At 52.0% G+C, this 26,850-nt stretch overlaps 9 protein-coding genes across 9 annotated transcripts; 8 read left to right on the forward strand and 1 right to left on the reverse strand.

Moving 5' to 3' along the window:
* Nucleotides 1–27: 27 nt before the first annotated feature.
* On the forward strand, nt 28–1,432 carry T310_4219 (uncharacterized protein; the record flags this gene model as incomplete). Its single annotated transcript, XM_013472856.1, has 2 exons — nt 28–458; nt 517–1,432. Coding segments are annotated over 2 exons (1,347 nt in total), but the record flags the coding sequence as incomplete, so codon positions are not given.
* A 674-nt stretch (nt 1,433–2,106) lies between these two features.
* Nucleotides 2,107–3,095, forward strand: T310_4220 (uncharacterized protein; the record flags this gene model as incomplete). The annotated part of the gene is made up of 3 exons (XM_013472857.1): nt 2,107–2,641; nt 2,699–2,760; nt 3,048–3,095. 3 exons carry the CDS (start codon nt 2,107–2,109, stop codon nt 3,093–3,095), a joined length of 645 nt encoding a protein of 214 aa, XP_013328311.1.
* Nucleotides 3,096–3,698: 603 nt separating this feature from the next.
* Nucleotides 3,699–5,080, forward strand: T310_4221 (Acetyl-CoA C-acyltransferase; the record flags this gene model as incomplete). The annotated part of the gene is made up of 3 exons (XM_013472858.1): nt 3,699–3,708; nt 3,774–4,230; nt 4,282–5,080. 3 exons carry the CDS (start codon nt 3,699–3,701, stop codon nt 5,078–5,080), a joined length of 1,266 nt encoding a protein of 421 aa, XP_013328312.1.
* A 365-nt stretch (nt 5,081–5,445) lies between these two features.
* Nucleotides 5,446–7,075, reverse strand: T310_4222 (DlpA domain protein; the record flags this gene model as incomplete). Its single annotated transcript, XM_013472859.1, has 7 exons — nt 5,446–5,655; nt 5,696–5,794; nt 5,868–6,184; nt 6,258–6,321; nt 6,406–6,751; nt 6,809–6,882; nt 7,073–7,075. The coding sequence occupies 7 exons, from the start codon at nt 7,073–7,075 to the stop codon at nt 5,446–5,448; spliced, it is 1,113 nt and encodes a 370-aa protein (XP_013328313.1).
* Nucleotides 7,076–7,226: 151 nt separating this feature from the next.
* Nucleotides 7,227–8,325, forward strand: T310_4223 (Arylamine N-acetyltransferase; the record flags this gene model as incomplete). The annotated part of the gene is made up of 3 exons (XM_013472860.1): nt 7,227–7,624; nt 7,714–7,759; nt 7,816–8,325. The coding sequence occupies 3 exons, from the start codon at nt 7,227–7,229 to the stop codon at nt 8,323–8,325; spliced, it is 954 nt and encodes a 317-aa protein (XP_013328314.1).
* Nucleotides 8,326–9,596: 1,271 nt separating this feature from the next.
* On the forward strand, nt 9,597–13,981 carry T310_4224 (Histone acetyltransferase; the record flags this gene model as incomplete). The annotated part of the gene is made up of 6 exons (XM_013472861.1): nt 9,597–10,054; nt 10,112–12,948; nt 13,357–13,494; nt 13,630–13,677; nt 13,885–13,906; nt 13,960–13,981. 6 exons carry the CDS (start codon nt 9,597–9,599, stop codon nt 13,979–13,981), a joined length of 3,525 nt encoding a protein of 1,174 aa, XP_013328315.1.
* A 4,289-nt stretch (nt 13,982–18,270) lies between these two features.
* Nucleotides 18,271–20,231, forward strand: T310_4225 (uncharacterized protein; the record flags this gene model as incomplete). Its single annotated transcript, XM_013472862.1, has 6 exons — nt 18,271–18,355; nt 18,496–18,571; nt 18,671–18,791; nt 19,005–19,051; nt 19,148–19,862; nt 19,956–20,231. The coding sequence occupies 6 exons, from the start codon at nt 18,271–18,273 to the stop codon at nt 20,229–20,231; spliced, it is 1,320 nt and encodes a 439-aa protein (XP_013328316.1).
* A 480-nt stretch (nt 20,232–20,711) lies between these two features.
* Nucleotides 20,712–24,259, forward strand: T310_4226 (uncharacterized protein; the record flags this gene model as incomplete). Its single annotated transcript, XM_013472863.1, has 4 exons — nt 20,712–20,946; nt 20,988–21,103; nt 21,185–22,421; nt 22,482–24,259. 4 exons carry the CDS (start codon nt 20,712–20,714, stop codon nt 24,257–24,259), a joined length of 3,366 nt encoding a protein of 1,121 aa, XP_013328317.1.
* Nucleotides 24,260–25,571: 1,312 nt separating this feature from the next.
* On the forward strand, nt 25,572–26,381 carry T310_4227 (Carbonic anhydrase; the record flags this gene model as incomplete). Its single annotated transcript, XM_013472864.1, has 1 exon — nt 25,572–26,381. One exon carries the CDS (start codon nt 25,572–25,574, stop codon nt 26,379–26,381), a length of 810 nt encoding a protein of 269 aa, XP_013328318.1.
* Between the last annotated feature and the right edge of the window lie 469 nt (nt 26,382–26,850).

A 26,850-nucleotide genomic window follows, 5' to 3' on the forward strand; every position in this document is an offset into this window, starting at 1 on the left:
AGCTCGAGCACTTTTGACAGCGCAGGGCGCCGGAGAGGGAGAAAGGATGGGTGGTCAGACAGGTCTGCCAGCGACAACAAAAGCGTTCGCTCTCAATCAAGAGGTCGAACGTTCACATTGTCCAGGGGGGACGCTACTTCTAAGAAACATCACAAGTCAGATAGCGGGAGCTCCCACAAGCGTCCGAAATCGTTTGACTTTGGGAAACCGTCGACGGCTTCCAGCTCAACTGTGTCGCTGCCCGCCACGGCGCACACGGACCCGTCCGCAGACCCTGAGGATTTCATCCACTACCTCCGAGAAGTGCAAAAGCCTGAAATCGTGGAAGTTGGAAAGATGCACAAGCTCCGTTTGTTGCTTAGAAATGAGACGGTGAGCTGGGTCGACGCCTTCATCTCCGATGGCGGCATGGACGAAGTCATCCAGCTCTTGTACCGAATCATGAAGGTGGAATGGAGGTTAGTACCGACCGATCCTTGCTGTCAGATGAAAATGAGACTGATGCGTTTGCGATAGAGAGGAACACGAAGACAATCTCCTCCACGAAACTTTGCTATGCCTCAAAGCTCTCTGTACGACATCATTGGCACTGAAGCGGCTGACGACGGTTGAAGAGGAACTGTTCCCGGCTTTGCTGAAGATGCTCTTTGACGAGGAGAAGAAAGGCCCCAGCGAGTTCACTACCCGGGGGATCATCATTAATCTATTATTCACCCACCTTTCAACAGCATCTCCCGACGAGATGCCAGCTCGGGCATCCAAGATTCTGTCTTATCTCCGGGATCCCACACCAGAGAACCAGCCTCTGGAGTTTATTGCTAACATGTACCAGCCCCGTCCATACCGGGTTTGGTGCAAAGAGGTCACCGGCGTTACCAAGGAGGTGTTCTGGATTTTCCTGCATCACTTGAACGTGATTCCACTTGTTCGGAAAGACGATGGGTCTTCGGAACAGCAAGAAAGTTACTTGAAGAGGCACTTCCCGGCCCCCAGGCCCCCAGTTCCCGCAGCACCCTACGTGGGAGGAGTCGAATGGGACGCCACCAACTATCTCGCTGCGCACCTGGATCTGATGAACGGACTCATTGCCAGTCTGCCGACCTGCGAGGAGCGGAACGCTCTGCGGGAAGAATTGCGGGCGTCGGGCTTCGAAAAGGTCATGGGTGGCAGTCTGCGGACGTGCAAGGAGAAGTTCTACTCTGCGGTTCATGACTGTCTGAAGACGTGGATTTCAGCCGCAGCGGAAGATGGCTGGCCGTACAGGTTTGTTCGGGAGGGCCCTGAACCGGGCTCACCGACCAAGTCGCCAGCCAAGAGCGCGAGTCCGAAGAAGAACCGCATCGAGGAGCCCCCGAAGATTTCCCTTGCCATGGAATTTGAGAAGGACGAGAAAGAGTCCAAGCTTGATAACGAGCTTGGCGGATGGCTATGAGAAACGGCCGAAAGATGTAATGAATTTCCTTTGTTTATGCATTTTCTTTTTTTTCCTTTGTGTGTTTTTCTTTCTTTTATTTTCTTTCTTTTTTCTTTTCTGGATTGGCGTCAATGTGCCGGCGTTTATCGGATGGGCACGTGTTCTATAAGCATATACTAGCTAGCTTGGATGGCTAGCTTCCATGAATAGCCATGGTCATATGTCCAGGAGTCTCTTTCCTGGCTTGGATAAGTCCGCATGTCCGAATGAGGACCGGAGTACAGTTGGATGAATTCATGAATGGGGTATAAATGAGTCGAAGGACGGATTTACTGACGATGTTGGAATTGCAATGGAGTCGGCCATTGTCTCTGTGATGTGTACATGATGTTGTTTTCTTTCGTGTCCTATTCGGAATGATGATCGCATAGCATGAATGAAATGCTAGACGTGAGTTTCTTCTTGATCAGCATCGAAAGAGTAGTGTAATATATGTAGTTCTCTTTAACATTCAGTGGAGGAGCCAAATAAAATAAACTCGGCGGAGACCTCTCGGCGGATCGGAGTGAAAAGTGCTCCGCCGAGCTGTCGGACTAGACCATACTCCCGCAACAAGCAGTGCAGTGTCTACAATTCTTCTCAACACAGGCTTTCTCTTTTCTTTCTTATCTATTTTAATTTTTTCTTTACCAATGCTGCCTGTTTCGCTCTCTCGACAGTTATTCTCGACCGCAGCATCGTCTACTCGAGCCTGTCAGTCCTCCGTGTCGCGTTCCGCGCCCGCATCCGCATGCGCATCATGGGAATACGTTCGCAGAAGAACAAGCCTAGTACGACCACCTAATCGAGGCAGCCAAATCCAGAATTATCGTCTCGTCTATCCTAAGAACACCCTTCGACGGTCCTTTTCCACGACATCGGCCGCGTTCTCTGAGCCCTCCTCGCCCTTCCGACTTACCTCCTCCAAATCATCATCCTCTTCCTCCTCCGCAGAAAGCCCGACGCAAGCACCGTCTGAAAGAGAGTCGAAATTCGATTATGAAGGTGCCAGCGATGAATACTACAGCCCCTACAAGCCCAAGCGACAATGGCCGCCGGACATGTCCAAGCTCTCACCCAAGCACCAGTTCCGACTGGAGCGGAAGTACCGACGCCGAGCGGCCCTCAAGTACGCACGGCCCAAGTGGGTGAAGGCGACGAAGCTGGTGCAGTGGGGGATAATTGGATGTGAGTGCAAACAAAACATAAGGCAGGAAAACCTTTGGTGTTAACGGAATATGGCAGTCGTCCTGATATACGCGGTTCTCTTCATGGATTGGGAGACGGAAGACCATCCGTTTGAAGAGGTGAGTGGTTAACGGGTTCCTGACGAACGACGTTTTTGCGTGAACACTGCTTGCTGATCAGATCGATTATTAGTTCCGGAAGGAATTCTTCGCAACGGTCAATTCGCTCTTCTCGCCTGCTCCACCGCCTGCTACTACCAGACGGACGGACGATCAAGCTGGAAGGTAGCCATGATAGGTATGGTACGGTACCTATCCATCAAAAACCATATACTGTATACAGCACCATGTAATATAATATAAATATTCAAGGGAAAGGGAAAATCTATGATATGATACCAATTTAGCTTGCTGGACGGATATCTATCTCTCTGTCAAATTCTCTACCTAGGTAATTAACCTCGGAAATAAAACCATTTGGAAATCAAGAATCGAATTCCGACTGCAGTGATCAGATTGAAAGTGCTGTACATAATAATACTCCGTACATGCAATGCAATAGTAATCCACGGCTTTTCGGCCCACATGGCGGAGACTGGCGGAAACTGGCGGAGATTCGATTCGAAGGATAAAGCAGGAAGAGCTTGTAGTTTTCATTAATTGCCAGTGGAGACAGACAGACAGAGCTGGTCTGATTACTATTATTACTATTACTGTCATCTCCACCGGTTACCCTATTTAAGTCAGTGATTATGATTGCATTTTCACATGCAAAGAACTATTTATTGTCCCGTGATGATTGCATGTCCGACTGCGTCTCGGCCTCGGATAAACGATGATGCGTGTGCCTCGGCTCTTTCTGTAGCAAGCAAGCTCCTTCACGCGGGCCGATGATATAATAGGTCCGGTCGGGTTGCAGTCGGTAGACTCGGTACAAAAGGCCCTGACTGACGCCTATTTCTTCCTTTTCTACATACTTTCAACTGAACTCAGTTGCATTTGCTGTTGAGATTGTGTCTTTTCCTCAGTACTGCTTTTTATTTTCTGGACGGATCACCATGTCTCAGGGTATGATACGATGAATTGATGACCCCCACGTCAGATACGTACTGACATGTGATGCTTCCTTCCAGCACAACAACGGCTCTCCCAGGTTGCCTCCCACTTCACCTCCGGGTCGAAGCCTGCTGGCGGCGTGGCCGCGCTCACGGAGAAGCACCCTGACGACATCGTCGTCACTTGCGCTCTCCGAACGCCCATCACCAAGGGTGGAAAAGGTGGCTTCAAGGACACCGCTGCCGCCGATCTGCTGGCGGGCGTCTTCAAGGGCCTCATCGAGCGCAGCGGGATCGACCCCAAACTCGTCGGGGACATTGCCGTCGGCTCTGTCCTGCCCCCCGGTGGTGGTGCGACGGAGTTCCGGGCTGCGGCCCTGGTGGCCGGTTTCCCCGAAACGACGGCCGTCAAGAGCTTGAACCGGCAATGCTCTAGCGGTCTGCAGGCGATTGTCGACATTGCCAACGAGATCAGGGCGGGCGTGATTGACATTGGTGTTGGTGCTGGTGTCGAGAGCATGAGCCTGCAGTACGGGTAGGTGGTAGTCTTCTGCTTATAGTGTGAGTCTGGTCTGACAATGCATAGACCCGGCGCAGTCACCGAGTTCTCGGAACTGCTGGAGAGCCACATGGAAGCGGCCAACTGCAAGGTGCCCATGGGCGTCCTCTCCGAGCAGATGGCCAAGGACCGCAACATCACCCGTGCCGAGCAAGACGCGTTCGCCGCCTCGTCCTACCAGAAGGCGGTCAAGGCCCAGAAGGCCGGTCTCTTTGACGAGGAGATCTACCCGCTGCAGGTCAAGTGGACGGACCCCAAGACCAACGAGGAGAAGACCATCACCGTCAAGGCGGACGACGGGATCCGGGAGGGCGTCACGCCCGAGTCGCTGAGCAAGATCAAGCCGTCCTTCGCCAAGGACGGCACGATCCACGCGGGCAACGCGTCGCAGGTGTCGGACGGGGCGGCGGCGGTGCTGCTGATGAAGCGCTCGACGGCGGAGCGGCTGGGCCAGAAGATCATCGGCAAGTACGTGACGGCGAGCGTGGTGGGGGTCAAGCCGCTGCTCATGGGCATCGGGCCATGGAAGGCGATCCCCGTGGCGCTGGAGAAAGCGGGCATCAGCAAAGAGGACGTGGACATCTACGAGATCAACGAGGCGTTTGCGTCGCAGTGCGTGTGGTGCGTCAAGGAGCTAGGCATCCCGTTCGAAAAGGTCAACCCCAAGGGCGGCGCCATCGCCTTTGGCCACCCGCTGGGCTGCACGGGGTCGCGGCAGGTCAGCACGCTGCTGACGGAGCTGAGGCGGACGAACAAGAAGATTGGCGTGACGAGCATGTGTGTCGGGACGGGGATGGGTATGGCAGCCGTGTGGGTTGCTGAGTGATGCCCTGGAAGGACCCTAAACTAGCCCTTTCTTTCTTTCTTTTCTTTTGTACGAGTACCAGGTTGAACGGTATGATATTGATACCTTTGAGTACTTAGTTCATACGAATGAATTGCATTGCATTGCCTTGTCAATCATAAGTCGTCAGTCAAGTTGATAGAAAAAAGTGCTAAGGTATATAGTAAAAATGAACAAGTACGGTATAGTATAGTATATCCCAGATATATTCCACAGACCAGACTGACAACATCCAACATCCAACAATCTACCTATCCCCAAGAGCACAAACAAACAAACAAGCACGAGCATACCTAACCGTAGTATATATACGGAGTAGTATAGGATATGTATACCTAGGTAAGCAGCTATTTCAACGTCCGATGCCTCTTAAACGCCTCAAACACCGAAACGCCCTGCTCAACATCCGCCTTGGCCTTGTCATCCTGCTCCACGAGCTGCGGCATCAGCGCCAGCACGTCGTCGAGCAGGGCGCGTGGGATGACGACGACGCCTTCGAGGGCGTCGCAGATGATGATGTCGCCCTGCAGCATTAATACAGACATGATCAGTGGGTTCTTGTAATTATTGTAGGTTTTTGGGTTAGTTCAGACCTACGGGTGAGATGGTGACTCCTCCGAAGGAGATGGGCACGTCGCGCTCCCCAGGTTTGGCTTCTGCGCCGGTGCCGACGGTTGATGTTCCGCGTGCCCAGACCTGAAGTAAATTAATACATTAGCATGTAGATATACCTATATGTAGTATGTATGTATGTGTATACTGAACATACATGCAACCCCGACCCATGCAACTCGGCCAAATCCCTCACTCTCCCATCAACAACAGCCGCCTTGACGCCGAGATACTTCAGCCGCGCAGCCATGATCCCGCCCAGCGCGGCGCAGGACTGCCCCGCTGGCTGCTCGATCACGACGACGGTCCCCGGCTGCGCCCAGTCTACCCAGTGCTTGCCCGGAGGGAAGCCGTGCTTCTCTAGGGACTCGACCTCGGGCGTTGGGGCGTCTTTGGGGATGAATCTGAATGTTGAGACGGGGGCGATGATCTTCGGTTGGCCGGATTGGCGGCCGATGAAGGGGGAGAATGGGGCTGTTATGTCAGTACGATTTTTTTTTAAAAAAAAAACATGAATGACGGATGAAAACGGATGATTGCAACTCACTGATATCCTTGAGGTGTCCTGCAAGTGGGTTACCCTTTTGCAGTTTCAGCAGGGCGTCGGAGACCTAATCCGTCAGCATCAGTTAATCGAATTATAAAAACAAACAAAAGCTTAGTATTTATCATCCTCTAGGAATTGACAAACATACATCACAAGGCGAAAAATTATGCAGCGCCTCAAGCTTCTCCTCGAGGGTTTTTGGAGAAGACGAAGACGACGACGAGGACGACATCGTGCGTGCTGTTGTATACGCTGCAGTTGGGAAGGAGACAATCGGACCGGAGTTGCAGTATAAGAAGAACCGTAAATTAGGGTAGGGACGTAGATGATAGGAAGAGCCCGGCAAGAGATTGAATAATCTTGGAGAAACTCTCATCTGATTGATTCGAAGGTTGATTTTAAACCGTGGTTCATCCACCGGAATAATAGAATGAATAAAAGTAGCTCGGGACAGGACTGCGGGCGGAGGAAATGCAAATACAGTTTCTCCGCAACTGATATGTAGGTAGGTACAGACTAAAGTAGTAAAGATCTATCTACGGGGAAATCACCGGCGGACGTAGGCTAGATTATCGTCGCGGAGAGAATACCCGTTATCCGATTTCGGCCGTAAAAAAAACGCGAGCTATTTATTCTTGTTTTAGAGAATATGTAGCTGATACTCTGACAACGTGGGGTCATTTCATCATTGCGGGGAAGATGAGCACGGCACGGAATATCGCAACAGGCAAGCGACTAGTAACTAGAAACTCCAAGATGGGCTAGTAAACAATATAATAACATCATGTAGGGAATCAGTTATAAGTCTTGCATACCATTGTGTATTCAATTATTAGACCTGGTCAATTGCAGTCGCAGATTTATATTTCATCCAGTTTTCGGCGGAATCGTCTACTTCCCTTTCGATACTCCATACTTTGTAAGACAGCTGGCCAATACCTCAAGGGTACTTCTTATAGTATAATCAACATGACATATACATATACTCGCGACCAACTCGGCCAGTACCTGCAACGCATCCGCTACTGTGAAGACGCCGGCGACAATGCCGCAGCTCGACTGGCACACCTCGAGCAATCCATCCACAAGGACCCCCTAGCTGCGCTCGCCGAGCTGCAGAGGCGACACATCGCCACGATCCCCTTCGGAAACTCGGCCCTGCATTACTCCCAGCATCGCTCCATCTCCCTGGATCCGGGCGTTCTGTTCCGGAAACTGGTGACCAGCGCCCGCGATGGGTACTGCATGGAGAATTCCGGGCTATTCTACATCGTCCTGAGGTCGCTTGGTTTCACTGTCTACGCGACAGGAGGCCGTGTCAGTCGAGCTATCAAGAATGGCGTCGATGATGGCGGATATGGCGGGCTGTAAGTTGACCAGTTCATCACCCTGGACAGTCACCCAGCTACAAATCGGTATAGATTTAGCTGGAGAACCTGGCTAATGCGAGCCGCAGCGGCCATATGGTCCTGATCGTTACAATTGGGCAGGTCAAATATATGGTAGGTAAATGCATCCCAAATATCTGCGTCCTGTGTCCTGCGTACTGAGATGTCAGGTTGACGTCGGGTTTGGTCCAGAATGCCCGACGCGCCCATTGCCGCTCGAGGAGGACAAACCAGTGGCATACATTGCCCCCGCGGAGATGCGCCTGATCAAAGACAGCATCCCCGAATTCACCGACAAAAGCCAAAAAGTCTGGATCTATCAGACCCGACATACCCCCAGCAGTGACTGGCGGCCTGCGTACTGCTTTTCTGAAATCGAGTTCCTGCCGCAGGACTTTGGAGTCATGAATTTCTACACCAGCCAGAGTCGGACCTCCTGGTTCACGCAGAAAGTGGTCTGCGTGAGAATAATCCTAGATGCGAATGAAGAGAAAATCGAAGGCCAACTCATTCTGGCTGGAAACCAGGTCAAAAGGAGGATCCGTGGCGAGTCGGAGGTTCTTCAAACACTGAAAACAGAAAACGACAGGGTCAACGCTTTGGCAACATGGTTCGGCCTGCATTTCCAGGAAGAAGAGGTCCAGGGGATCCAAGGCTTGGTTTCGCAAATCTCTTCTTGAATTCATTCCCAACTGGCTATCGGGCTCATAGTACTGTACAATGCAGTTCAAAAGCAGCAGGTATACGGATATGACTTCGACAGGAGGAAAAAAAAAGAGAGAGAGATTTAGAATTGGAATTTCCTCTAATAAATTCTCTTTTCGACCTGTTGCAATGTCAGCGTCGCAACAGATAAGGTGGTATAACCGGCTACCTACCCTCCATGGATTGCTCACTTCGAAGCCCTTCGGGGCCTCGGCATTGCCGGACTGTCCTCTCAACCTTCCTGTTATCCGCAGATCTCTCTCCATCACTGCTCGAGGTTAGCATCAAGGTATGGCCGACAGTTTCAGAATTCAGGCTCTAAATCAGTAACATACTTTGCTGCCCAATCGTTAGCCAAGTCAGCCTCGCGGACGCTGTAATCAACAGACGACTTACCCTATCCCACGCGTCGAGGTTCCACCGCGCCTTCTTGTGGTCATTCGCGTAGTACTTGACGATGCTGAGGCCGGCGCCGGTCACGCCAAACATCTATCCACAGGTAAGCACCCGGTCGGAAGACGAAGCCAGGCGGCACCTACGCCAATGATGATTCCATAGGGAATCAGAGCCTCGAAGGGGACACCCATGGTGACAGCAATTGATTCGATCAACAGACGAAAAAGCTTCTTTTCTGTCTCGAGCACGGCTCAATGGTGCCGACGAGAGAGGGGATGAGGCCGTCCGTCGCCGTCGACGTCGCTCGGAAGACGGCTGTCGGCCCGAAAGGGCTTAGCGCGGTGGCCTGGCTTGGCGCTGATCAGTCAGCAACCATCCAACAACCTCACCCGGCACGGCACGAGAAGGGGCAGCGGAGCGCCGTATCGCCTTCAAAGGAGCGCGAAAAGCAGTCTGATTGTCGTTCCTGCGGCGGATTTACGCGTCAAGGTACGTGTTTTTATGTCCTCGCTGCTTGCTGTCCTTGTCCCGATGTCTTGATCCCGTCTGGGCGCATTTTTGACCATCCTCGGTTCTCCTCCACTGACGCCACTGAGCTTCTTAGGCAGTTTACTTTCCGACGACAAGTACGGAAGTGCGATTCTTCGAGCATACTGCGACGCTATGTGTCTCTAGAATTGCCCTCGCTCGAAACCCTCTCTCCGATGCCTCATTCCTATAAGCTTAGGTGACGGTCTCCTCTCAACGAGGAGCCTAAAACGTCTCCATCGTGGGTCTCTTCAGGAAAATCTACAGGGCTGCGAGTGGCGCAGGGATTCGGCTCAATCTGGCGACAGCGGTAACCTATACCATGGCGGCGACCATGCCGGCCACCTACGACGATCCCAGAACGAACACTCAGGCCGACGCGGTCGACAGCGACCAGGACGCTGAGGGGGAAGAGGACCCCGATCTGTATGAGTTGGATCAGCGATTGCAGGATGCTGTTCAGAAAGCAGACGCGGGAGAGCAAGATGAGGACGATGAGGCTGCCATGGAGTCGGAGCCAACAGACGATGGCAAGATCGAGGCAGAATCAGAAGAGGAGGAGTCGAGGTCGCTCGATGCTGACGATGAGGACTTTGTTGACACGGTGAAGCCCCGCAAACGCAGGAAAAGGGCTGCAAGTGAGGCTTTAGAGTCGGAGGATGCGGACGTGGCTTACGAGTCAGCTAAATCCGAGTCGGACGATGCTGAGGCAGAAGAATGGGAAGCTGAAGCTGAAAACGATGAGGCCGAAGCGGATAAATCCAGCCATGGGAATTGCATGTGAGTGCCAACCAGTTTCAGACCCATCAAAAGGGTTATGCACTGACAAGCTGCCAGATTCTGCGGACAAGATGAGGAGCATGATCCGTCTGAGGATTTTGAGGAATACCTGACCTGTGCAGTTTGCGGTGATCACTGTGCGTGTCTCAAACATTCGCCTGCAGCTCATTCTCCCTTCATATCAGCGACTAACCTGACCATGCATGTCGCAGCCCACCGACAATGTGCCCGAGAACAGAATGCTCTGAGTGAAAGTGACGGTATGCCCTTTGTTTCTAAGGCCAAGGTATACACGCTGACACCACGAGCAGATGCAGAAAACTGGCGGTGTCCCACCTGCGTGCAGAATAAACTGGAACCAGATCCTGGGGAGCAGACAACCACGCGACGCAGAGGGGCTCAGAACATCACGAGGGATCTTCTCCCTGCGTCGACCGGCTCGTCCGGTCCTGCTTCTCACTCAATTTTCAACAATCTGATTGTTGACGACGACCCCATGGACGGGACACGATCACTGCGCAAGAGAAAAACATCGTCTGCTGATATGGACGATCACACGCCGGTCCTGCGCAAGCGACAGCGCCAGACGCCGTCGCGGGCTGGGACGACCGACGCGGCTGTTTCCGCGGACGCTAACGGGGCTGTGGAGACGGCATCGCTGCCCCGGACGCGGCCGCGCCGGACTCGAAAGGCAGACAAGGAGCTGTGCCGGGTCGTGCAGAAGAAGCTTGGCAAGCTCGTCCTTGCTTTTCGTCTCGACCCAGGCAAGACGGCCAAGATCCTCAGCTCTCGCCCTCGTCCCAAGAATCGGAGACGCAGGCCTCCGAAGCCGCCCCCGGTGGAAGAAGAGCCTCAAAGCCACTTTGCTCCCATTTATCCAAACTACGGCTCGCCGTTGTACTCCTTCCACGATCGCGAGTCCGATCAACTGAATTCGAAACCCTACGGCGGTATACTATCCGAGGAGGATGCTGATACCAGTCGAACCATTCCCACCCAGGCCGACCGCGAGCGGTTCGAGCTTGCGCGGAGAAAGGCCGAGGAAGACTGGCAGAGGAAAGCCAAAGAAGACGAAATGGCTGGCGATGCCAATCATCGAGGGTCGCAGAAGGTGTCTGGCCCTCCGAGCAAAATCAAGTGGATCAACTTTGGCGGTTACGAGATCGAGACATGGTATGCAGCGCCGTATCCCGAAGAGTACAGCCGCAACCGGGTGCTCTACATCTGCGAGTTTTGCCTCAAGTATATGAACTCCGATTTCGTTGCGTGGCGTCACAAACTCAAGTGCCCGGCGAAGCATCCGCCTGGCGATGAGATCTACCGCGACGGCACCATTTCCATCTTCGAGGTGGACGGACGCAAGAATCCGGTGTACTGCCAAAACCTGTGTCTCCTGGCCAAGTTGTTTCTGGGGTCTAAGACTCTTTACTATGACGTGGAGCCATTCCTCTTCTATGTCATGACGGAATACGATGAGTACGGGTGCCACTTCGTCGGCTACTTCAGCAAAGAGAAGCGGCCCAGCTCGTCCAACAACGTCTCCTGCATCCTGACACTTCCCATCCATCAGCGGAAAGGTTACGGGAATCTCCTCATTGACTTCTCCTATCTTCTGACGCGCGTCGAAAAGAAGACCGGTTCGCCAGAGAAACCGCTTTCTGACATGGGACTGGTGTCCTATCGCAACTACTGGCGGCTTGTCTTGAGCTACCAGTTGCGCAACCAGAAAACCCCTATCAGCATTGCGGAGCTCTCGGAGCGTACTGGCATGACTCCGGATGATATCGTTTCCGGCCTGGAAGGGTTGCGCGCTCTTGTCAGAGACCCGGTCACGAAGAAGTACGCGCTACGGCTGAACTACCAATACTTCGAGGAATACATCCGAAATTGGGAGAGCAAAGGGTATGTGAAGCTGAACCCTCTCGCTCTCGTATGGACGCCGTACGTCATGGGGCGCAACAATCAGTCACATTACGATCGCACTCAGCTGCATACTGTCGCTCCACGAGATGGATCAGAGGAAGGTGAGGAAGGCGACGCCGAAGAGAGGGGGAAGACTAAGCTCGGAGAGGGCAACGCCGCAACTCCAGGGTGGAACGGTGACGCAAATGGGCACGTCGATCCTCAGGGGTTGCCATACGCCCCGGCAGGGCCTCCCTCGACGAGCGCTCTCGATAAGGCGTCGGCGAACCAAGTGAACGGCGACAGCGGTTCATCTGACAAGACACCCGAGGAGGAGAACCCAGCTGCTGGTATACCGCCTACTCGATTCGAGATCTATCCGCCGATCCAGGGTCCGCCACCAAAACGGCGGCCTGGTCGTCCTTGGGGTAGCAAAACCAATTATAATCGAGTCTCGTACACTCCCGCCTCACGGTCCAGCCGCACTCCAAGACGGTCGTCGGCTTACACTGCTGGGACACCTGCGACGTCTATTAGACGAGGAAGAAGTGCGAAGTTGACTGATCCAGCTTCTGCCCAGTCTCCTACAGTCAATGGTAACGGGAATGCAGAGAGAGCCCAGGACGAAAGCGCTATAGTCGATGAACCGGAAATGGCGGTAGATGGCGAGTTCCCTGCAGAGAATAACTCTGTGCAAAAGTTGCCGACGAACGGTGTGGAACAGGCAGACGAGGTGGTCGAGAATGGGCATTCGGAAGCGCCAAGCACCGGGCACCCTACTCCTCGCAAGAGTGGGAGGGGGAAGGGGAAAGGGAAGGGAAAGGGCAAGGGGAAGGGGAAGGGGAAGGCTGTTGACGAGGACAAGACTGGCAGCGAGGGTGACAAGGTCAAAGTCATCATTCGGCCGCCGGCAGCGCCAGTAAATGATAGCGACGTGGATGCCGAAGGGGAGGTGGACGACGAGGTGGATGCGACGGCGATGTCGTTACAATGTGACGAACGATTTGCATGAGCATGACTGGCTGTTTTTGCGATTTCACGCTGACTTAGCAGGCTGATATCCTTCTGTATCGGATTTGGCTGGTCTTTTTTCTTTTTTTTCTTTTTGTCCCGGTACGATTCCATGAGCCATACGTGGTGACGCAAATTCTTGTTTTTTTTTCATCATCGTACTTGGAAGGAAGCAAGGGACGGAGTGAGGGGTCCAGGAGTTTGGATTTAGTAATCCATGCATTGTTTAATAGTCAAGTCGAGTCACTATTATTTATTACTTTCTGGTGTTGATTTCCTAGGCTGCAATTGCAGGAAAGCGCAAGGACAATGCATTCATCGTCATACCTGAGGTAGCTAGCTAGATAGCTAGGTTAAGTAGCTGGCTAACCTAGCTCTACCGCGAATAGATAATTCTGCTGAGTACTGTACCGTCTGGGGAAAAAAAAAGATAGTATATACAACATGCCCTGCTTTCCTTCCTTTCCTTTACTGGGCAGGTCATGATGACGATGATGATAACGACGATATACATCGAATAGGCAAAGGTAAGAGAACCCTACTTTAGTAGTTTCCCCCTCCCCTTAGAGAAGGTAATAATAATTCCACAGAAAGAGTGGTCTAGCGTTATTATAACGCAGTAGGCATAGTAGAAGTAGGTAATATATATTAATGTTGTCCAGGTTATTTTTATTTATATGAATCTGTGGCTGGCTGGTTGCCTACATTAGGTAGGTAGTAACTATTAACCACTGGGCAACCTACTAGGTACCTAAGTACCTAGATATCTACCTAAGCTAAGGCTAAGTTAATATATAAAAAAATATAAACATTGTTCCGGAAATTGTTCCAGGTCGACAGTCAACTCTACACTGTCATCTGTATCTACCTATACGTCTTTTCTTTCTTTCAGTCACTGGATTAATTATGTTAGGTAGACACTGCCATCACAACTAGAATGTAAGGTTATCTAACAGCTGTCGTGGAATACTGTAACTCTATTATAATTATAGGACACAGGTGACATGCCCTTAACGGTGTGCAATGAAAGCCTTCTTTGTGTGTGTGTAGTACCTGCATACCAAACAAGAGGGGGGGAAAAGAAAAAAGAAGACCCGCTTCAAATGCCGATTCCTGCTTTACAGTACAGAGTACACTACAGTCTACAGGGATAATACAATAATGGATATTCTCCTAGATACCTGCACAAGTTATAACGTGTTCTTAACAAAAAATAATATTAATATTACTTAATATCGATACTCTGAAGGTATACCTGCTAGGTATGTAATCATAGATAGGTAGGTAGATAGATAAGTTTTAGTTAGATAAAGTAGTACATACAATCCCAACAGATCATAATTACTACTTACTTATTACTTACTTGCTTGCTTTCTTGCTTGAAAAAATCATATTCATTCACGAACGTTATGTTATTATCGAATCCGGAATCCGGCAAGTTATTATAGTAATTAACTCGACGCTTTTGGTCTGCTGGACCCGATCCGAAATCCGAAACTCTGATAAACGCCAATTAGGTTGATCTCACTAGGTAAGGTGGGCTACCTAACTCTATCCGGTGCGGACGTCCAAAAAAAACAAAATGCGATTTGGTCGTGTCGACCATGGAACGCGAGCTGTCAGCTTGACCTTACGCAACAATTGAGTTAAACTTGAATCAAGTAAATGAAGAAATAAAGAATTAAAGAAATAAAGAAAGAAAAAAAGGGGAAAGAAAAAAAGAAATAGAAAATAAAATTAAAGAGAGAATGTTCATGTCTGTTTTTGTGTTGTTTTTGGACTTGCGGTCCTTTTTTTTAATTCCTTACTCGTACGGATCTACAGCTTTATTACTACTACTATTAAGGATGCCAGAACTGGAAAAGAAAGAGACAGAGACATCTTACAGAATTACTGGACCAGCCTGCTTGATGCTCAGTGTAAATGTGTATCCGTATACACCATCCTCCGCATACTGTGGGCCATTCGCTTAGGACTCCGTAGAGCACTCCGTAGAGCATCCGGCACAGCTAGCAGCAATCAATCAGCATCAGTCACAATAAGACGTCAATTGGTGTTATTCTCCCATCTGACTGCCTCTTGCTTCCATAGGAGACCTATAGTTAAGCGCCAACTCTCGCTAGGATGTCACGAGAAGCTGTGATTTCGGTGGTCGAAGAATTCATCACGGGCGAGCAAAAAGAAAACGGTTCGAACGGTGATCCACCGAGTCGTTCGTCTCTGCCAATAATGCTTGTCCACTCAGCCTGAAAGTGACCTATTCCATAAGGAAGAGCATGAAGAAGATTCCTCTGCTGCAGCTTGCAGGGCACAGACTCCATCCGAAGCACTTAGTCCGTGCACGTAGAGAGCTGGAGAGTACTCCGTAATGTCCTCTCGCTTAGCCCCATCTGTCTCCCGAAAGCTGCTCCGCCTGGACTTCCCCAGCTTCTCCAGGCTGGCAACCAGCCTCGCTGCAACTGTCGGTGCCTTGTGGCCCTGGCTCCGCTCGTTTGTCGACGCACGGGAAACACGCTGCCAGCCGGAAGGGAACGCCGCCGCAAGCAACGAGGATCCTCTGTAGATCCAGACCTGGTCGTCCAGATTGCACTTCGTGGCGCTGGAGACTGCGGCCCCATAGCGTCTGCACTGACCATTTCGCGTGGTCTCCCTGCCAATCCACTCCCAAGAATAGCACCCCATTGTACTGTAATACTGTACCTATAGAATGCGCTACGCGTAGCGTGGGCTCATGGTGCACGGCGGCGCACCCGCATTGGACGCGGCCTCGTAAGCAACAGGCCTGAGATTTCTGCCCTGTGTCGTTCTTCCCAAACGCCATTGCCCGTATCCAGTGTCGACTCGGTAGGGCGCAGCTCCCTGTATCTGCTGTCGTACGCGCCGTGCAGCTGAGATCGCAATGACGGCGCGCTAGGACCATAGGCCTGGCAAAGGCGATAACAGATGCGGTCTAGCAGGGATATCCCCTTGCGAACCCGCTTCTGAATGCCGTCCAGCTTGTTCCCGCCGGTTCATCAACCGCAGCATGGCTTCCTTCATTACGTCAATAACAGAACAGCAGCCGGTGCCATCGTCCCCCGTGATGCCGTCTCATCTATCTGAGACGGAGCAACCTGTGCGTAGCCTGGAAGGGCAAAAGCACAACCCGACCCGTTTGTTAGTGTTTCCAGATCGGAGATCGTGACCTGCATGGCGGGCGTGTGGGATGTGATCCGTCCAATTCCCTCCGATTGCCTGCACGAGACCGCAGCCCTCTCACGACGGATTAAATCCCCATCCAAGGCGCCCATGTCTTGCCCCAGACACTGCTCGTCAGGGGAAGCTTTCCCATCCACTGCTGACCGAGGATTTGTTTTTCTCTTTTGCTCCCTCGCGTGTACTATACCTCTTGCAACCGCTCTGTACTCTGTATATGTGCCGCTCCCCTTTCTCAGCTGCGAAGTGGTTCGATCTCCCTCGTGTAAGATGGTCGTCCGCACTGAGGCATTGGGCCGGGCTCGAGCGTAGCGGCGGAAGGCCACGGTTTTTCATCTCATCGAGAGGTGCTTTTCCTTTCACAGTTCGCTGACGAAGTAGGCGCGACGGATTGTTTAGGAGATTCTGTTGTTGTCCTCCACAGACCTTGCGTCCTCGACAGCCTAGGCACAGTGACCAGCGTCCCAGCCACGTCTGCGATTTCCTCCGCCAGCGCTTCTCCTTCAGCTGTGACATTTGTCGCCCATCATAGCGTCTGCAGGCTGAATTCCACGGGGTGTTTTGTCTGGATCCCAGTCCTCCAGCTCAGTCGCTACGCAGCGGCGTTGCGCGTTGTCCACCAACCCCCCTGGATTGGGATGGAGATGCCGCCTGGGAAGACATAAAAGACATAACAGGAAGGAGCGCAAAGTCAAAAACGGCATCCAGGAGAAAGAACCAAGGACCACGGTGTGTACCGATTTCTTTCTGGAGCCTGAAAGGCCCTGCGACGTTGTTGGGGGCTCTTTGTACGGGGTCTACGTTGCGGGGGCTGTATATATACGGTAGGTTTCTGACTGGAATGCTAGGCGCGCGCGCACCCCAGGCGCACCACCAAGCCGATCTCGAAGATTGCCCTTGCATCTCTAGGGGCCTCTGCGGCGCTTACGGGGAGGAAATCTTGCATAGCCGGCTCCATCTCCGCACGACACGAAGAGCCAAAAACGGTTGGCTCGCCGGATTTAATCTTCGCGGTGGAACTGAGAGCGGCCTACCATCGTCGCGCCATTCAGCGATAACCGAGCAGTCAGGCCCAGCCAGGCCTGCCAGATCCCCTTTGAGTTTGTGGCCCTCTGGGCGAGGCTCGCTGGTGACCGGGGGGGGGGAGGTGGTCGCGTCTGGCCAGCACCGCCAGGCTGCCCTAACCGCGAAACAAAATCGCTCGCCGAGGGAGACGCTGGCAGTGTGCGCATCATTGCAAGACGGTTGCCTATTACGGTGCATGACGGCCTGTCTTGCCAGATGAGCGCCCGGGACCCTTTGTCACCCGTGGTTCAGACGCTCTGGGAAAGCCTGGGACGAGCAGCAAGAGTCCAACGGTCAGGCTGCATTGGCTGCAGTTGCGCTCCACCAGCCCATCCTGACAGCGACGAGCGTACGGTACGGACCAGAGGGAGCGACGACAGCCTAGGGCGCGTCCAGGCGTTCCGACCACCCTCCGGCCGCACCGTCTGACCAGCAGCAGCATCATCGTCCAGCGCGTTAGTTATAGTCGGCGATCTATCATTTCCCGCTTTAAGGTTGGTCTCGAACGGAGGCACCGAGGGGCGCTTGCCGCTTGCGCGCACAAGCGTTCTGACGACACCTCCACCACCTCGATCCGCCGCCGTTTTCGTTCCCCTCCGCTCTTAGGGCTGGCAGTACAAGTCTGATAGATTTATTCCCACGGAATCCCCACCCATGGTAGTGGTGGCCGATATATTCTCTCGGAGAACCTACCACCCCACCGTATCAACGTCTTCTCGACGGTACTGTCTGTCTGTCTGAGCCCGTGAGCGCGACCCATCTTTCCCTCGTCTCATCCTTCTCTCGTTAGTCCCTCTATTCTTCCCCTGGTCGTTCGCCTTCGCGGTTCTCCAGACTTTGGGTCTTTCTGCGTAAATCCTGGGTGCTGCGTTCCCGGTTCCCGTCGAGCTGCTCGCCTTGATGAGTGCTTCGACGTTTGCGGACAGCTCCGTTCCTCGCACGGAATCCCAGAGGTTCGTCGTCGCGGTTCTTCCGTGTCTCGTCTCCCATCTTTTTTTCCCCTTCTCTTTTGCCTGCTCTCTTACTCAGCTCTCCCACTGACCATGTTGTCCACCAATAGCTCTGACTTCGAGTTGATTGTTCGCCAGCAACCGGAGCGGGCACGGGTCGCCGGGGGGAAGGAGAAAGGTACGTCTTTTCCCCCTCTTTCTCGCTGGCTTTCTTCTTTTTCTTCTTCTCCTTCTTTTTTTCCCTTCTTCAACCCAGGAAGATAGAAATCTTCCTGGTCAGGTGAATCTGTTCCAGGCTGAGAAAAAGTAATCCTGCAGAGCGCAAGCCGGTTGATCCACCTCCCATCATTCAACTCAAAGTTCGAGAGGATTGTCAGAATACCTATCTGGCCCAGTAAGTTTCCTGGACCTATTCTTTCGATCTGGTGGACCCGGTGAGCGCTCACAGCTGCAGGCATTATCTTCAGAGTCCCTATTATTTTATGTGCTGTAGCCTGTACGATGCACACGAGGATCGTCCAGTGCCTGTACAGCCGTCCACCGCATTGGCAGGCACCCTTGTGTCGTCTCTTCATCGGCTGAAAGATGTCGACAACACTGGTGAGTCCTGTCTGGTGCGGAAAAAAGTCATCTTGGATCAGTGCTGACCGGGCTCGTCCCGTTTTGGGGGCTTTTAAGATGGCGGGTTCTTCGTCTTTGGAGACTTGTCCATCAAGATCGAGGGCGAGTTTCGTCTGAAATTCACGTTGTTTGAGATGCGAAAGTACGACGAGTCCCTCCGAGGCAAATGGTGCTCATCAGACGGGGGAAGCTGACCGTTCACTTAGGGACACGGTCACCAGTCTGAAGTCGATCATTTCGGATCGGTTTCAAGGTGAGGCCCTTTTCTCTCTCTCGCTCTGTCATCATGGTCGATGAAGCGTCTGTCTTGTTGACCTGGTGATAGTATTGCCTCCAAAAAATTTTCCAGGAATGGCGGAGTCCACGTTCCTGTCACGGTCCTTTGCAGACCAGGGAGTGAAGTTGAGAATCAGGAAGGAAGCTCGGAATATGATGTGAGTTCAATCGGTTTCCTTCCAGAAAAGAGTACTGACGATGAACCCCAAAAATCAAGGAAACGAGCCGGTCCTCGGCCTGAAGACTTCCAGAATATCCCTCGATCGCCTGATCGCACGGCGATTCCGCAGATGCCCAATCCGGCTTTCGGGGGTTATCCTACAACTGGGAGAGAATACAGTACCTACTATGGGGGGCCGGCGGTGAAGCGTCAGCGGACCTCTGTGGATATGGGAACTCGAGGCCTCTACGATAATGATGGCCGGTTTGCCCAGACCTATCCACAGACGGCGTTGTATACGAACCCGCCAGCAGGAGGTTACCAGAATCCCATGTTCCCAGGGTATTCCACGGGCCAGACAGGCTTGCCCGACTATGCGGTTCGTCAGCCACAGCCCGTATCCAACGCGGGGTCCTCATACGGCCCTTCTGAAGATCCCATGCTGGCAATGAGATCTCCAGGCGGCGCTGGGTACATGACTCCGCAGCGTTATCCTGCTTACACTGGGGCACAGATTTCTTACGGTCTCCCATCGGCTCAAATGCCTCAACTCTCGGATTCCCAGAGAAATGCACAGGCGACTCTACAACCGCTTGTCACAGGCCAGGCTGTGAATCCGCAAACAACTGTATGATTCTTGTTCCCCTCTGCGATCAAAAAAAGTCCAAAGCACCCAAATCCTCCCGATTAAGATCGCTAAGAATGATGATTTCCGGGCCAGGCATCTGATTCTGCAGCCTCAATGATGCCACAAGTCTATCCGCGCTCACAGTTTCAGACCAGTTCGACCATCTTGCCTCCCCTTCAGCGCAATCGCAACTTTCCGCAGGTGACGAACGGCACTTCAGCTCGAGGATATTTTGATCAATCTTCCCAGGCAGCTACCCCAATCCTTCCTTCTCAACCTATCCCTACCACGGATGGCGACCGCTATGGCGCTGCCACTGTTGGCCAGAGTGCATTCGATCCAGGCTCATCGAACGGAACTCCGCGATGAGTTCGTTGGCTGTCGACTGTCTCTGTTGTCGTCTATGGCGTTGGACGTTTCAGCCTGAATTCGCTTTTTTTTTTTGTCTTTTTCTTCCAGTGTATTGCTATGGATTCGTTTTATTGGATAGATTGCAGGCGGCGGTGGTGTTTCACGGGGTCTAGGTCACACGGGTTTTCTCATATCGGGCGCCTCGGGACAAAAAATGGATGGCTGGAATAAGACGGACGGGTAAAAGTTGGGTTTTTATTCAGCTGTACATATTCTGTTCCTAAAATAAAATTGTGACAGGTGAGATGCCTGGAACTTGAGTTGCTTACTGGGATAGTTCTTGTGTGCGTCGTCAAGCGTCGTATCCAATTGGTCCTCATGGCTGATGACTTCCAGTGATATCCATGAGATGCCAGATTAAAATAAGGCCAACATGGTGCAATCTATGTGCAGCATTCAATCCCAAGACCAAAGAAGATCTAAGATCTAGTGACTGCAATGGTGGATTTATGCGTAAGACCAATCTCTGTGGCCTGTATTCATCCATTCACTGTTTGGTGGCAGTTGCCAGAAGTTTGTGGCTATTTCCTTTCCAGGAAGGGCGCTCCTTCTCAACCAGAAATCACATGTAGTAGGCAGGCACCTTCGCTTACTCGTATCCCCTTCTCTCTCGCCCTACCAACACTCTTGGACCTCCCATCCATTCCTGAATCAAATCCTGTGAGAACACTTGGTGGGATCTCGTTAAAGAATCTATTGTCTCGTCATTAACAGTCCTACGGGACGTGCCTACAAGAATGCCTCTCCAATTAGCGCCCAGAAACTTCGAAATCTACGCAAAATGGGATGGAGATGTCAAACACGCTGTCGAAATCAGCGTGTCAGTTGAAGTAAGTCTGTCAAACTATCTTCCAGTATCATATCTAGTTTTGCCAACCAGTCCCCTAACATTGCTGGTGCCCTGCTGTCAGGTCGAGAGTGAGCCTGACACACAGCTTCGCCTTCTCGATGCCAGAGCTCCATCCGTTTCGTTGAAGCAGTCGTTCTTGTGGCGACTGCCACAATCCGACCAAGGACACGGTCATCCGGATGCGGAGGCTGTGGACGATACTTGCTCCAGATACTTTTCTTTTGAGGATGGAACCAGCATCAAGCGACAGCAGAAAGACGATAATGATGTACCAAGGACGCCTTATACGAAAGATATGGAGCTTCCATCTTCCCAGCCAAGTAGGATCTTCCCTCCAAGTCCAGCAAGTGCTGAGAAGGACGTCAAATCTCCTCATCGCGTGCCATCTGAGCAGTGCCACGAGCATACACCTGCAGCCGGAACCGTCATAAAAATTACTTCATTTAATCTCGACGAAGAGATAGCTCATAGCGACCGCTCTCTGAGTAAGCGTTGTGACCCAGGTGATGATGTTAAGTCAACAAAATCCGAGCAGCCAATGAACCCCGGATCTTCTTCAACATGTGATCTCCTACATTTTTCGGATCAAGGATCTAATGAACAGGACACAGAGGCCCAGGGTCTTGCGGACAAAGACACAATCATCTCGGATGATGCTGCTGCTGCATTGTCATTTGCTGCTTCACTGCCCTCAGACGCGGACCACCTCAATGCACCACCTTCTCGATCGCCAAATCCTCCATCTTCACAGGTTTTGTCGAGGATATCCTTGAGGGTTGTCAAACGTGACGAAAGGACCAGCATTCGACTCATGCGTAAGCGCACTGCCAAAGACGCAGGCCTTAGCGACTCGGGATCCAACTCTCCTAATGGACATCACATTGACATTGAAGGGAGCGCAACCCACAATGAAGTCCCATCTCAGGATCTCGATCCAAGTCTCCCGAATACTCCTGATCTGGCGCTCCAGAAAACGGGATCAGTCAAAAGACTTCAGCCTGTCAAAATACCTGTAGGAACCCCCATACGCACCAATAGACGGAGCTTGATTCCCAGACGTGCTGCTCAATGCGAAAATCCTATTTCAGAGCCTTGCATTTCACCGACGAAGCTTTGTGAGCCTTCAGATTTGTTGTCTCAGCAGCTAATAATCTCAAAGGAAGAAGAACCATCAGATGAATGTGATTTGGCAGAAAAGCCTTTTTATTCTGGGCAGGATGACGTCTTCAGCGAGAGGGACGTCGTCAGTCCTAAGCTTTCTCCACACATCATGCCTTTAGTACCTCCTGTTACACCAGGTATGAGAAAATTTCCCTTGAATTGGCTTCTGAGGAAACCTGACTGATCTGGAATTGCAGTTGAGGAGACATATGAAGACGAAACCATCGGTAAAGATGTTCCGAAAGACGACGCAGACGCTACAGAGTACCAGGAAGCTAGTATCGACGATCTGAGCCTTCCCCCTAGTCCAAGCCCGTCTTCCCAGGATATTATGCCGTGGAAGTCAACATCAGAACTTTTGGACTGTCCAAAATCTGAAACTGATCACGATCAAGAGGACAAGGCGTATGGATCAGAATACTCCGATCGGTCTGAGGAAGACCCCGAGGTTGTGCTAGAGCATGGACATCTGCTCTTGCGAAATGGTAGTGCCGTTAGACGAGCCCTTTACAAAGTCACGTTCAATGCCTCCATCCTGCTAAAGCCGGGGAGCGATGGGTGGCTAAGCCTGCTCATTCCAGGGTTGCCGAAGACGTCCAACGGCGATCATGGAGCTCTGTCCTTCGACATACCCCCAGATCGAGGGATCGAGTTCAGGACTTCAGGTCTCCATGCGTCGAAGATTGACCATCATTGCTTTCAAGCTCGATTCCCGATCGTAGAGCGCCTCGACTTGTCTTTTCGTCTCGTGGATTGGAAGAGGTACACCCTTCCGTCTTTCGAGATGGAGCAAGAAATAAGAGCCGACAGCATGACGGTTAAGAACAAGCTACAACCGGATAGATCGCAATTGTGGGTATCGTATCATGCACTATGTTCGTTACAGGTACACGAAGTTTGTTTTTGGGCAGAAAAATGCTCCTTTGCCGTCCACGTAGACGGCGGCCCTCAAGGACAATTTCAATGTGAACTCGAGCCGCGACCGGGGCTTCAGGTAATCCGCTTGGATGCAAAAGGCGAACGACCAATCGGAGTATCTCACCTTGAAGTCGTGTGCGCTCCAAGCAGTCTGGAATCGTTTGGCATCACTTGGTCTGTCAAACTGGAAAGCAGCAAGTCATCCACCTGGTTACCTAGGATTTATCCGGCGCTCTCGACCACCTATGCGCGGGAGGGAAACCATCTTCGCCGAATGTTCGATAATGTCGAGGCTATAACGCTTACTGACGACGAGGATCCACACGAATTCGTAACGTATAAGGATGAGGATGTCCAGTCCACGAGCTCTTCTGAGATGGTGATGTACCCTCAAGATGATACGTCCGCGGCGGAGATTGTTCCCGTCGTCCGCAGGAGCCCGTTCGACAGGATTACCGCTGCATGGGAGGATCTGATTCTTAACCTCAGGCGTGAGCCACTGGTGGCCGAAAGACCTACTCCTATACAAAAAGCCGTAGCGCTTCTGGTGTTCATCTTCTACTTCCTTGCTGGCCTCAGCCGGATGCAAGGAAACCTCGGCTATTCGCCATGGAGTCTGGAGAATATGACTGCTGGGGCGTTTTTCGGCGTCGACAACAGTCAGCAGACGTTTCGAGACCGATTCATGAACTTCAGCATCGGCACCGAACGTCTCCGGGAAGCTGTCCTTGGGAATATCTGCAAAGGTGCTGGAAATATTCCCGATGGCGAACATACCCATGTAGCCTCTGAGACAAATGTCAAACAGGGAGAGCCGGAGAACGACGAATCTTCGGCCAATACTCTATCAAGAAACCAGATGGAAATGGACGCTGCCAAAGAGCCGTCTTCTACGGATGAAGTTGGCATTATGCCTGTCGGGGATGCCGCATTAACAGAAAGGGAGAGTAACGTGCTCGACACGGTCATAGGGTCAAACGAAGCTTCGCAACCGACATGGTCGCTCCGAGATAAAATGGACTACTTCCTGGGATGGAGGGGTCCTGTGGACGCGTAAGGTTACTTGTCAGGGGATGCGACTGGTCGACACGTTGTCATTGCTTGTTCTTGCTAAGTTGTCTTCACGGAATCATCATGACGGATCCATCGAGGATAGAAAAGTAAGTACGCGTGGTTTGCTACAGGTTTATTGACATGGATCGTGGTGGTCTGCTGGTTCGAGCTTACACAATGTATCTTAGTCTGGGGGCTTCCAATCTTTTGCTCCTGTCTGCTATGTAGCTAATAATGAAAAAAGAGGATATTTTTCTGAAGCATGGACTGCCCATTGCGAGTTCTCTGCTCCTGCCAAGTGATCATAGCTGGTGAGCATACGGAGGGCATGCTGCTACTTGACTCATACCAGGACGATGGCTTATTGGCCAGATACAGGCGAAGTCGATGCGGTGTGACCAAGACTAGTTACTGATTACGTAGTAGCCTGGATCTGGGCGTGTCTGTGGCTGCATGTCAGTTGGTAGACTCGAGGACGAGAACTTGATGATAACCCCGATAAGCGGAGCGGGTCGCTTAGAAACGGTTAGCCTGGTCGATCGAATCCCTCAACGATGCTAGTTTATCGCACATTGGCGTCCGCCTGGATCCGGACGTCACTGAATGGCCTCAACACGACGCGACACGACCCTTTTTTGTCCGTCGAGCTGAAACAGTCGCATTCGACGCACGTCCGCTGTGCCGTCTTCTATTGGTGCGTCTTCCCCACAGCCCCAAGGGGCAGCCGGCCTGATCCTTCGAGCGCTTCAGAAGTTTAGGATATAAGAACAACCTGGAGCGACATCAACAGTCTTGCTGTTTTTCTCATTCAGAAGAGATCGATCTCTCCTACGACTGCAGCGCCTCGACACACACTCATGTACTTTGGCTGGTGGACTCCGTTTGCTGTTCGTTGGTTCTAGTACAATTCGGACTGTGAACCATGGCTACGCAAGGTACGCCCTAAACGCATTCCTTCTCTTTCTTGGCTCTCAGCGCCGAAGTTGCGTGTGCTGGGCGCTGAACCGCTCGCTGCATATTTGCTGCTGTGCTGTGTCCTATCGTCATCCCGACAACCATCCTCAGCTTTTGCACCTTTCTTGGCCCTGTCCTGTTGCTGTCTCTGCCAAGAGCAGGTTCTGGCTCTTTGTCAGACATCTTGGCCTGGGCATTCTCGCCCAAGACTCCCTGGGGGGTTGCGTTGATGTATTATTATTATTATATAGTGCCATTGGGGAGGAGGAGGGACGTTGTTTTTTTCCATCATGAAATCCACCCGGTTTCTTTGCCATCCCTCCCGTTCTTTTCAGAGGATCGGGCGTTGTCACAATCACAATATGTATCTGCAGTTGCTTCCGCAGCCCTTGGGCCAAGGACAGGACCACCACAATCATTCCTTGACGAGCGGTGCAATCAGCGCTATCAAGAGCACATCATCCTCCCACACTGCCCCTCTGTCCACCCGTGCGCCAGATAAGCTGAACCGTTGCACGAGTCCATCTGCTGATTCGAATGGTCAATGTGCAACAGACAAATTCGCGACCGGTCTGGTTCAGAACAAGGAATGGGCGGCCAAATACCCCGAGCTCTTCCCGTCCCTCGCCTTCGGCCAGCAGCCTGAGATTCTGTGGATCGGCTGCTCCGACTCGCGCTGCCCCGAGACGGCCATCCTGGGGCTCAAGCCGGGCGATGTGTTTGTGCACCGCAACATCGCCAACATCATCCACTACAGCGACCTCAACGCGGCGTGCGTGATCGAGTATGCAGTCTCCCATCTCAAGGTCAAGCACATCGTGCTGTGCGGACACACCGCCTGCGGAGGCGTCAGCGCAGCGCTGGGCAACAAGAAACTGGGCATCCTCGACGCGTGGCTGATGCCGCTCCGGCGCCTGCGTCAGCAGCACCTGGGCCTGCTGCAGGGCCTGGAGCATCAGGAGGCGATCGTCAAGCTGTCCGAGTTGAACATTCTGGAAGGCGTGGCGCGGCTGAAGGAGAACAGTGTCGTTTTGAACGCGATCGAGGAGCGTGGCCTGCAGGTGCACGGCCTCATTTATGACGTTGCCAGTGGTCTGTTGAGGGAGTTGGAGGGGGGTGAGTCGCACGAGGTGATCAAGGCTCGACTGACGGCGTTCAAGACGCAGGACTAGACGATATGAGTTGTATTTATTAGGCTGTCGATGTATAGGAGTAGGTTAGTATAAATTATCTTACAAGAAAGGAGAAGAAGAGAAAGAAGCAGAAATTAAGAATTTGTATGCTTAGTCTCGCCTTCAAGGTACTCACTGGACTTAAAATGATACCTTGGTAGTTGTATCAGGTAGCTGTACGGAGTACTTGTGAGGGAAGAAAACTCCCAATCGACCAATGGAACAATTCAAAAAAAAAAAAAAAGAGACAGCAGCAATAATAGCAATCTGGCCTTCCCATTCAACTACACGAGTATCTCTACCTGGGTGCAGTAAATGTAATTCATTCAATTGACTAGTACTCTACCCAGTCCATCGGGGATAAGGTATCCATCCTCCTTAATCCCGAGCGCGGAGACTTGGATAATAACTCCCGACCTCCGGAGCCGGGTTGAGTGGATTATTGGATTGATTATTTGATGTCAGTGCT

The sequence above is a fragment of the Rasamsonia emersonii genome (assembly GCF_000968595.1).
Source record: "Rasamsonia emersonii CBS 393.64 chromosome Unknown ctg1118621760101, whole genome shotgun sequence".
Taxonomy (NCBI): domain Eukaryota; kingdom Fungi; phylum Ascomycota; class Eurotiomycetes; order Eurotiales; family Trichocomaceae; genus Rasamsonia; species Rasamsonia emersonii.